Below are 11,572 nucleotides of genomic sequence, written 5' to 3'. Positions count from 1 at the left end.
GTTGCCCGCTCAGTTGAATGTCAGGTTCTGAGTGCATGCCTCTCTTTCGAGAGAACAAGACACACGTGCTTTTTTGTGGGTTAAGTCGAAATCCGTTTTCATATGCCCATTTGGAGACCTTATTTAAACCCAGCTGAACCTGCCGCTCACACATGGCCAAGTTGCATGACTTGATGCCAAGCTGAACGTCGTCGACATATGTACAATAGAACATATTGCGGGGAATGGACAAGTTCAAAGAATTCATTTTGATAATAAAAAGTGTGCAACTAAGCACGCCACCTTGTGGCACGCCTGTTTCCTGGACAAATGTTTGGGAGAGCACACTGCCCAGACGGACACGGAATGTCCGGTTTGACAGGTAACTTTCGATTATATGAAACATTCTTCCGCACACACCAAGGTGGGACAGGTCTCTTAGAATTCCGAAACGCCATGTTGTATCGTACGCCTTTTGGATATCGAGGAACACAGAGAGAAAATATTGTTTATGGACGAAGGCGTCTCTGATCTGTGCCTCGATACGAACAAGGTGATCTGTGGTGGATCTACTTTCTCGAAACCCGCACTAAAATGGGTCGAGCAAATTGTTTGTTTCAAGGATATGTACAAGTCGGCAGTTTATCATTTTTTCGAATACTTTGCACAAGCAGCTTGCTTGTAAGTGCAATAGGCCTATAACTTGAAGCTAAAGAAGGGTCCTTGCCCTCTTTCAAAATGGGAATAATATTAGCCTCTTTCCACGAGGTAGGGATAGTGCCAGAAAACCAGATAGCATTGTACAAACAGAGTAGGGTTTTTCGTGTTTCGGCTGGTAGGTTTTTTAACATTTCATACACCACACGGTCAGAACCTGGGGCAGAAGTACTGCAGGAGTTTAGGGATGTTCGGAGCTCCGCTAGACTGAAAGCTTGGTTATATGTCTCGTATCTAGTGGATTTGTGTTCGAGTTTCTGCTTTTCTATTCTTGTTCTGTATTTATGGAATGTGTCAGTATAGTGGGAAGAACTGGATACCTTTTCGAAGTGTGCACCGAGGAAGTTTGCCTGATCTTTCAAGGTATCACCCCGAGTGTTTACGAGTGGAAGTGTGTGTACCTGTTTCCCTGCTATCCTACCGACCATGTTCCAGACTTTGGCCTCTTGTGTGTATGAATTGATCCCTGACAAAAACTTCTGCCAGCTTTCTCTTCTGGCCTGCCGACGCGTTCTCCTAGCTTGAGACTTTATTTTCTTGAAGGTGTCAAGATTTTTGGCTGTCGGTGAGTTCCGAAGCAGCCTCCAAGCTCTGTTTTGCTCTTTGCGCGCGTTTCGGCATTCAGAGTTCCACCATGGCACACGCTGTTTTCCAGGGTGTCCATTTGTTTGTGGGATGCATTTTGTTGCAGCATCAATCAAAAACGCTGTGGAGAAGTTGACAGCAACATCAATGTTCAAAGTACATATGTCATTCCAACCTAGACGAGCGATGGTATAAAACTGTTCCCAGTCGGCTCTGTTTATGAGCCACTTGGGAACACGTGGTGGACACTCAGTTACTGTAGGTGTGCTCAAAACTACGGGGAAGTGGTCACTTCCGTACAGATTACTGACGACTTTCCACTGGAGTAGAGGCACAAGAGATGGAGATACTATGCTTAGGTCTATGGAGGAGTAGGTGTTATTGGCGAGATTATAATATGTTGGTTCTTTTTGATTTAGGAGACACGCGCTCGACGAGAGAAGGAACTGCTCAATCAGTCGACCTCGCGCGTCATACCGAGAGTCACTCCATAGCCTGCTATGCGCATTGAAGTCTCCAAGGAGAACATAAGGTTTCGGAAGTTCATCAATTAAAGAGTGTAAATCACGTTTTTGCAGCTGATAGCTAGGAGGAATGTAAATAGTGCAGATTGTGATCAGTTTATCAAAAAGAACCGCTCGAACAGCCACTGCCTCAAGGGATGTTTGGAGTTGTAAGTGTGTGCATGCAATTCCTTGATTCACTATGATGGCAACACCTCCGGATGATGTCATGGCATCATCACAGTCCTTTCGAAAAATAACGCATTTACGAAGAAAATTTGTGTGTTTTCAATTAAGGTGTGTTTCTTGTACACACAGCACTTTTGGTGAGTGTTCGTGTAAGAGTTCTTGGATGTCGTCGAGGTTTCTGAGAAGGCCCCTGACGTTCCATTGTATAATTTGAGTGTTCATGGTGAATGTAAAATAATGCTGTGTGTACGAAAAGCGAGTGGCTGTTTAGACGGGGAGTTTGAGTTCACTTAACAGGGCCGTCACCAGGCCCTGTTATTTGCTTTTTTGTTTTCTTGGCGCGCTCCAAGGATCCACGCCGCTCTTTCGGCACCAAGGGTGCCGACGTATCCATTGCCTCCTCGGAGGCACTGGATGCCCGCACGTGGGGGCTGTTAGTTCAAATTTTGGGCCGCGCCTGGTGAGGGGAGGCCTTGAGACCCGAAGACTCTGGAGTCTCCGGTCTCTGTTTGGGAGTAGGCGGTGTAGCCTGGGCTACAGCCGCCTTGAGGGCAGGTGCCGCAACCGCCGGCTCGGTATGCGCAGGCCGAAGGTGTGGCGAGGGCTGGTGCACCGGTGCCCCCTGACGCGCCGCATCAGCGTATGTAGGTCCATAGAATTGAGCGACTCTTCGCGGTGCTTCCTTAAACGTAATGTTCTCCTTCACCTTCAATGTAATTATTTCTTTTTCTTTTTTCCAGTATGTGCAGGAGCGTGAATATGCGGCATGGTTTCCTTCGCAGTTTACACAGTGTGGCGGTTGTTTGCAGTTCTCAGACACGTGGCCCAGGACTCCACATTGTGCACAAGTCTGGCGACCACGACAGGTTTCAGAGCCATGCCCATACTTTTGGCATTGGAAGCAACGACAAGGGTTTGGTATATATGGCCTGATAGATGTCTTTGTGTACCCTGTTTGAATGGAATCTGGTAGTTTACTGGATGCAAATGTGGGTATCAAGTGTTTCGTTGGTATTTCCTTATTATCTCTTCTGATGATAATTCTTTGTACATTATTGACATTTTGGCTCTTCCACCCTTCCAAAAGTTCAGTTTCGGTGAGTTCAAGTAAGTCTGCATCAGATACCACTCCGCGGGTGATATTCATGGATCTGTGTGGTGTTACGGTGATCGGTACGTCACCAAACGGTTAGAGGCTGTCTAGCTTTACAAATTGTGCTTTGTCCCGAATTTCGAGAAGAAGGTCTCCGCTAGCCATTTTGGTTACTTTGTATCCAGCCCCGAGAGTTTCAGTAAGACACCTGGCAACTACGAAAGGAGATACGGTCCTGGCTTGCTTTCCGGTTTTTTCACAGTGAATGACGTGGAAGTGGGGAAAAGTTTCTATTGGCTGGTTGAAGAAATTGATGTCGTCGGTGCGTACCCGCTTTAGGCCGGTACGATCAGACAGTTGAGGGAATGCTCCATGAATGCCGGTCTTATTTTTGTTCAGCAGCGTCTGCGGCCACCCACCACGGAGCCCAACAAGGGGACGCTTCAAGTTTGCAGGTGCTGAAAGCTTGCAGACGTCAGCCGTACAACACTGCCATAACCCAATGCGCCTAGACCAAGGTAGGCTATTTGCCTTGCCGCCAGGAAAATTGGAAGTAAACAGAAGAGAGAAGTAGACAGGAAAGCTAAAAAAGTAAGAAAGACGAAGATGTAGGGAGAGAGAGATAGGAAAAGGCGACTGCCGATTTCTCCTGGGTGGGTCAGCCCAGGGGTGCCGTGTACGTGAAGCCGGGGTCAAAGGGGTGTGTCGCCTCTGCCGGGGGGCCTTAAAGGTCCAATCACCCAGCGTCAGCTGGGTGATTGGACCCAAGATCCCCTTTTCCCCGGGCACGGCAAAGCCACGCACGGCTAGGCGTGGGAGGGAGTAGAAACTCCCCCGTTAGCTCGGGTCTGTGGTGTCGCTACACACCAAACGCCTACTTGCGCAGGCGCCCCTGCAGGGGACGTTGGACGTTTGATGACCATTAACGAGACTACAATACACTAATGACGGGGTTACTCTCACACGCACAAGAAATTCCCGAAGGCTGAAACACCACACTGTGCCACAAGCTTCATAATATGGAAGATGTAGCTGGCTTACCAGAGAAACGAAAGAATGTGCTCTTCCGGCGTCTCCGCGGGAGCGCCTCTGTGGTGCCGGTCGAAGGGAAAGAAATCGGACTTCTCGAACTGCCTGATAAGGTCGTAGCAGGCTCTCCGAGGCAGGCGGAAATTGCTGCGAAACTGCAACGAGCATTAGACCTCGACACATTAATTTGATTTTCAGCTTACCTGCTCTTCAGAATAGCTGTGCACAACCTTGCGAACGTATTCCTGCACTTTGAATACTGGAAGTGGTTCAGCGAACTTCGTTGCGTAAACGTGCAAGTCGTCGTCGTCTGAGCTGCTGTCCTCCTCGGCGTCTATTTCGAGCTGCAGAAGTAGCGGAGACGGTTCCCCTACACTCAATAGGCGTCTCCGTTTCGACATGATGCGGAGAATAGCACGAGAAGCAAAATTGTCGAAACACTCCCACAACTAACCGCCGGTTAGGCCTCAGCGAACGCCACGGACTGGGCAGGCGAGCGGGGCGAGCCGCGGCGGCCGGGGTGGTCACGTGACCCGATCGCCTCCAGATTTCGGCGGCACTCCAACTTGGGAGCCGGATCAGCCGGAGGCGCTCGGAGTGGAGTACGACGCTCTGAGACGATTAACCGAACATACGTCTAGCGCTCGATTTCGACCACCCGAACACGGAGTCGATTTCGGGAGTGCTCTAGAGCGCTCTAAAACGACCACCCGAATACAGCATAAATGTTAGTTTCGCTAGTAATGGGAGCGCTCAGATCATTTGTTGACCGATCCACGCTATTAAGTTTTTAATGAAAAATGGCCTTGTGCTTCCAAACAATCGCCTTAGGGTGCCCGCGAGAGCCGACGCCCGTAACTCGCAAAGCCCTTGAACCCCGTTGTATGAGACATCACTTGCAACTAAATGCTGCACTGTATTAGCAAATCCATGTTTGTCTAACTACTTACTGGATAAAAAGTTAATGTGAATATAGAAATTGATGAAGAAGTTGGCTAAAATGGCTGAAGAAATTTGTGCTTGCTTCATTCTGGTAAATTTATACTATTAAAATCTTTGTGATTTGCTACAAAGATTCAATAGTATAAATGCGTACAGGTGCGTACACTGGCCTCATACTATTGTTTCTGTGCTTCTTTACTGCCTCAGTTTTAAAATTGTTACCCTGTGTTGTCTATTATGTGGCATCCCTTGTATAGTACGATTGCTGAAAACTTGCAATACCAAAACATTGTTTGCATTGCATCACAAAATGCTATTGTAATGGTTCGTTTCTAATGATGATGATGTGTGGCGTTTTATGGCGCAAGGGCCAATTGATGGCCAAAGAGCGCCATTTCAATGAGTATAGAGATGTGGACAATGATATGTTGCGTGGCTGTATAGGGGCCTTAAAATTCCTCGCGATAATGCGGGTAAAAACATAAGTATTAAAGACATGACAGTAGCGTGATATGCATATTAAAAAGGGTAACAAAAGTTTTGATAATAAAAACGTAAAAATATTTGGTACAAGCACACATGCCTCATCAGCGCCCTTGTGTCCAAGGGCTGCGAGGCAAGTGCTTTTAAATGTAGTCACAGCAGCAGCAACCTCTCTCGAGAGGTCACGCTACGCAATGCCTGGGTATATTACATGGTAAAAATTGACATCTCTTAAGGGGGGACGTGGCAAGTAAAACTAATTTTTTTATTAATGTACTGTTTGTGATGAAATTTGGTGTGTGTATGTGGATGATTGTGAGGATTCCAAATATGAAAACCGTTTTCAAATACCTCTTGTACTTTTTGAGTTACAAGCATAATTATACTAATTAATGCTCTTCACACTTAAAGAGATATTTATTGCTAAATGAAATTATTTTTTCATATTATTATGTTCCCAAAGCATCAACTTGTGCAAAGAAGCAATTAGTTGATTTTTCTAGTTCTTGTAACCATAAATAAAATTTCCAAAACATAGATGTTGTTTTGCGCACACATCACAGTAATTATAAAATGTGTTCTAAAAATTTTAAATGATGAGTAAGAAGAGAGATAAAGCTTTATTGCACTGCTAAAGGCCTCCTGAGCCTAGTGCAAAAAACGGAACGACTCTATCAGTCTTTGTTAGAAAATGACTATTGTTCTAGCGAAGGCACATAGGCGAAAATCAAGAGTTGAGAAAACTGACTTTGAAAGTTCACTCTTGTTTGGAAGTTCACAACATGCCTAAAACACTCAGAATCCTCCTGGGCAGTAATCCTGAGATGCTGTGGCCTTGGCCTCTGTAGAGCGCAACCCAGTTTTGCGCTTATTTGTCGTGGAACAATGCGCCTTTTGAGCCCTCTTCACCCTTTTGGCATCCTTTTCGGCTGCTCGCCGCAAAGAGCAGTCTCCTGGATTGAAGCCCAGTTGAGCAGTGATCTCTTGCAGCGCACTCTTGCAGCCACCATTGAAACGGCAGACTGCATCTGCAACTGCACTTTCCACACTTCGAAGGGAGGCGAACTGGCTCTTGGACTGGAGTGACCAAATGAGGCTGTTCATACTCTCCACAGCGTTCTGGGTTTTTCCCTGCGCACACCTTTCAAGGAGCTCTTTGTTCGAGAGGCGCTTGTAGATTGGCAGCAGTGCCACTCGCACGTGAGGGGGCAGTTTATGTTTGTGAGGCGGCAGCGGCTCTCCCTTGGCCAATGCCTGATTGTGCGGGCACCAGGAGTCAGTCCCACTTGGGCACAGGTCGTGGTGTGGATCCTGGTCTGTGGATGTTACATGGTAATAAGTGGCCATGATGGCCCTCTCCATGCCAGGAACATCGTTGGGGTGGCTCTTAATGGCCCAGCCATAATAATTCGTCAACTTCTTTATAAGGCCCTGCGTCAGCCGGCCTTTGCCACCCATGCTCAGTCCTCGGCCTTTGGATTTGTGCTCATCAAGAAGGTTGCGCAAGGAAGTGCCCATTCTTTTTTTCACATGGTTCACACACTCCTGTTTCTTAATCAACATGTAGCCATACACCTTGTCTTGCGTGAGGGCAAGGTACGTACGGCTGTCACCGTCGCAGAGCACATTGATGTATCGAAGCTTGTACTTGGTAAACGATCTTTCAAACATGATCCTCGCTGCTTCTACTTCCATTTGGCCTGCATTAGCATCGGTGTTCTTTTGGCACTGTGGCTTGTGTTTCTCAAGCCACTCCTCATAGTTGTCGTCACCAGGCTTGGGGCCAACAGCACAGCCTTGGCAGTAGTTGGACAGGACACAGTGGTCCAAGACCAAGCCTGTGTACAGCTCGATTACACAGCCCACGCCAATATGACTTCTGTGCCCCCTCGTCATCCACGTGCCGTCGTAAATGACGTCAATGTTGCCTGGCACTCCTCCTAGGTCCTTGTAAATGTCATGCACCTTCTGTGCACTTTCTGCTTCAATGCGGGTGGCAGCTGATGTGGTGGCAGGGTGGCTGTACTTCCTTTGCAGTCTCTGGTAGGACTTGTGGTGCAATGCTCGATGCGAAATGTCCATCGCAGAAAAAATGTCATTTATGGCAGATTGTTTTCTGCCAACTGACTGCACAGCCCTCAAAGCACGCACGTTTACCTCAAAGGGGTTCGTTTTTTGTTGCCCGGAGCACCTCGGGGACGACCACGCACTGTTCACTATGCCACAATTGTCACAAAAAAGTTCCATCCTCGCCGCGAGTCCAAGGCAGTGCGTAGTCTCGAGGCGTATCGACCCTTCGTCGCACTTGTTGCACTTTACTGACGAAAGCAGACCGTTCAGCATCTTCTTATTTACAATGAAGAATGTGGAGTCCTTACCGCCGTCATTTTCGTCGCAGCCTTCGTTCAGAAGCTCGAGCTTCCGCTTTGAAGCGGACTTCGATGCTACGGCATCCAAAACATCCCGCCTTGTCTGCGCCCGCTGCGCGATTTCTTCACTGCTCGGAATCTGGCCCGAAACTCGCGATAGAATGTTCGACGCGCGCACGCCCGGAGTTGCAACGGCTGCCGACGCGGTGCCACCGCAATCGGGTTCGCGAGAGCGTCCATCACGGTCGACGGCATCCGGCGGTCTGACATACGACGATGTGGCACCTTCCACACTCTCGGCCTCACAACAATCAGCGAAGGGTCTGAGTAGAGGCTCCGTGACGCTTGAAGAGCATGCTCCGTCCGGAACTGCGACTGGGACGGCAGCCGCAGTCGTCTGCCCTTTGTTCCAAGCTTTCCGACGCTTGCCGTACTTGTGGACGCTCCAGAACTTTTTTTGCGACAACATAGCACCGCAGTATGAGCAAGCACTCAGAAGAGACCACCGATGTAAACAAAGCTTGGTAAAAAAAGCACGCGAACTATCACAAAAACAGCCAACTGGCAAAAAACGAAGCGCACGCCGGATGATTCTCGACTCGGCGGCCGCAGATGCGCTCGCGCTTCCAAGGTTGCCAAGGTGCGCGGCGCAGCTTTGACCAGTAAGAGGTCGCGCCTGCTACCACGTGACCCGCGCAGCCAATTGCCGTTCTTCGTTTTCGTTTTTTTACTTGCTCCTCGCGCTTTTATTTTCACTCGGCGAAATACGAGACCGCGACCATCGGGAAGCCGGCTTTCTCCTCTTTCCAAAGCTACCAAAATGGCGGCCCACGGTCAACAACTTGGCGCGTTTGTGCGGCGTGAACAACACCGTTTCAGGGGCTTTTTTTTCGCACTTTTCGGCGACTAGCCTCGGCAAAAACACTATTTGCGGGATTTGTAGCGCACGTTTCGCTGTAATATTTTAGAACAAGGAAGTTGAAGGTCTGAAGATTACGAAAAAAAATAAATCAGAAAATCGCATATTTTGACCAAAATCGGCACTTTACTTGCCGCGCCCCCCCTTAAAAAAGCTAACAATGATTTATGGGTGAAAAGTGGTTCCCTACCGACAAACATTGCAGGGTGTAAAGGTATATGTTGTCGGTAGGGTAATGGAAAGTGTTGTCTTCTTAGAGTGTCTGTTTACATTGGATTAAAACGTGAAGAACTGTTAATGCCTCACCGCATTCATCACACAATGGTGAATCACCACCGGACAAAAGATGTGTGTTTGTCGTGTACGTGTGTCCTATCCAGAGTCTTGTTAGTGTTACCTCTGTTAGACGCGATTTTGATACTGGTGGCCAATGGCCAAAATGTGGCTTAACAATGTGTAGATTGTTTTGTGTGTGTTTATCCCACTTGCTCTGCCAGTAGTCCCTGAGGTTTCGTTTGATAGACGGCTTCAGATCAAGGACCGGGATTGATATGGGTGTAGGAACAGTGCTTTTGTGAACGGATGCAGCGAGCTGATCCGCCCTCACGTTGCCTTCGATCTCACGGTGCCCTGGAACCCAGCACTCTACAACATGTTGGTTGAGTGTGTAGAGTGAGCATAAAATGGAGTAAAGTGAAACAAACGAGGACAGGGTTTTTTTGTTCTTTAAGACTGTGCAGAGCCGTTACCACACTGAGGGAGTCTGTAAAAATTACTGCTTTTTGTATTTGTAATTTTTTGATGTGTTTAGCTGCCACAAGTATCGCGTAAGCTTCCGCTGTGAAGATACTTGTGCCTGGATGTAGAGGGCCAGCATCAGAAAAGAAAGGGCCAACAGCAGCGTAGGACACAGTAGAGTTAGACTTAGAGGCATCTGTGAAGAACTCAGGACGTGTGTATTTGTGTTGAAGTTCCAGGAAGTATGTTCCAATATGGGCAATAGGCGCATGTTTAGTAACTTCTAGGAAAAACACATCGCAATCTATAGTCTGCCACTGCCACGGTGGAGGGTATGCTACAGGAGCCATTAAACTGTGTTCGAGTGACACTCCAGTGTCCTCAGCTAGACCCTTCAGGCGAACTGAGAAGGGCTGCCTCACTTAAGGCCTGTTTTGAAACAGAATGGAGCTCGACAAATCATTAATAGTAGAGTATGAGGGGTGCCTCTTGTCTGCTTTCACCTTAAGAAAATATACAAAGGACATGTAAGTTCATTGCAGATGAAGCGACCACTCATTTGACTCAACGTAAAGGCTTTCTAAGGGGCTGGTGCGAAAAGCACCCGTAGAAAGGCGGATGCCTAAATGGTGCACGAGATCCAGCATCTTCAAAGCGCTTTGAGTCGCAGACTGATAAACAATGGCCCCATAATCTAAGCGGGTGCGAATGAGGCTTCTATACAGGTTCATGAGGCATTTCCTGTCACTACCCCACGTAGTACGTGACAACACTTTTATAACATTCATGGCTTTTAAACATTTTGTTTTTAAATACTTTATGTGTGGTACGAAGGTCAACTTGTTGTCCAAGATTAAGCCTAGGAATTTATGCTCCGCATTCACAGACAGACGTTGGCCGTTCAGTTCAATGTCGGATTCTGAGTGCATGCCTCTCTTACGGGAAAACAAGACACACGTGCTTTTTCCTGGGTTCAGCCGGAATCCGTTTTCCTCTGCCCATTTGGAGACCTTGTTTAAACCTAATTGAACCTGCCGCTCACACATTGCTAGGTTGCATGACTTAAAGCCAAGCTGGACGTCATCGACATATGTGGAATAGAACATGTTGCGGGGGATGGACCGGTGCAAGGAATTTATTTTAATAATAAAAAGTGTACAACTAAGTACACCACCTCGCGGTACTCCCGTTTCTTGCACAAATGTTTGGGAGAGGGTACTGCCCACACGGACGCAGAATTTCCGATTGGACAAGAAACTCTTGATTATGGAAAGCATTCTACCGCGCACACGCAGGTGAGACAAGTCTCTTAATATCCCAAAACGCCATGTTGTGTCGTAAGCCTTCTCGATATCGAGAAACACTGAGAGAAAGTATCGTTTGTGGACAAAAGCGTCTTGGATCTGTGCCTCGATACGCACCAAATGGTCGGTGGTGGATCTACCCTCTCGAAATCCACAATGGAACTGGTCGAGCAGATTGTGTGTTTCAAGGAAATGTAAAAGTCTGCGGTTTATCATTTTTTCAAAAAGTTTACAAAGGCAGCTGGTTAGTGCAATGAGCCTATAACTTGAAACTGAGGAAGGGTTCTTGCCCTAATAGGGATAACAATAGCCTCTTTCCAGAAAGCAGGGATGGTGCCAGAAAGCCAGGTAGCATTGTATAGAGAGAGTAAATTTTTTCGCGTTTTAGGCGGCAGGTTTTTCAAGATTTCATACGTGACACGGTCGTAGCCTGGTGCAGAATTACTGCTAGAGTTTAGTGATGTTTGTAGCTCAGCTAAGTTGAAAGGCTGGTTGTATGCCTCGTGTTTTGTGCACTTATATTCTAGTTTCTGTTTTTCTATCCTTGCTTTATATCTTTGGAAAACTTCAGTATAGTGTGCCGAGCAAGACACTTGCTCGTAGTGTGCACCGAGGAAGTTCGCCTGATCTTCCAGGCTGTTACCCTGTGTGTTTACGAGTGGGAGTGAGTGTACTTGTCTTCCTGCTACCCTACGAACCATGTCCCAGACTTTAGCCTCTTG

General features: G+C 47.5%; 1 protein-coding gene across 1 annotated transcript; it reads right to left on the bottom strand.

Annotated features, from left to right (window-relative positions):
* Window positions 1–3,914: 3,914 nt before the first annotated feature.
* Window positions 3,915–5,975, bottom strand: LOC119159462 (uncharacterized). The gene is made up of 2 exons (XM_037412228.2): window positions 4,299–5,975; window positions 3,915–4,250 (listed from the first exon to the last, which is right to left on the bottom strand). Exons 1-2 carry the CDS (start codon window positions 4,494–4,496, stop codon window positions 4,104–4,106), a joined length of 345 nt encoding a protein of 114 aa, XP_037268125.2. The 5' UTR covers window positions 4,497–5,975; the 3' UTR covers window positions 3,915–4,103.
* Window positions 5,976–11,572: the final 5,597 nt, after the last annotated feature.

The sequence above is a fragment of the Rhipicephalus microplus genome, chromosome 3 (genome assembly GCF_043290135.1).
Source record: "Rhipicephalus microplus isolate Deutch F79 chromosome 3, USDA_Rmic, whole genome shotgun sequence".
Taxonomy (NCBI): Eukaryota; Metazoa; Arthropoda; class Arachnida; order Ixodida; family Ixodidae; genus Rhipicephalus; species Rhipicephalus microplus.
This window is presented reverse-complemented; position numbering and strand designations above follow the sequence as displayed.

Bases quoted from the DNA above. Each gene is read 5' to 3' on its own strand.
- LOC119159462 (XM_037412228.2), bottom strand. From the start codon at position 4,496: ATGTCGAAACGGAGACGCCTATTGAGTGTAGGGGAACCGTCTCCGCTA. The intron at 4,251-4,298 runs GTAAGCTGAAAA...TGCTCGTTGCAG, and splicing joins ACAGCTATTCTGAAGAGCAG to TTTCGCAGCAATTTCCGCCT.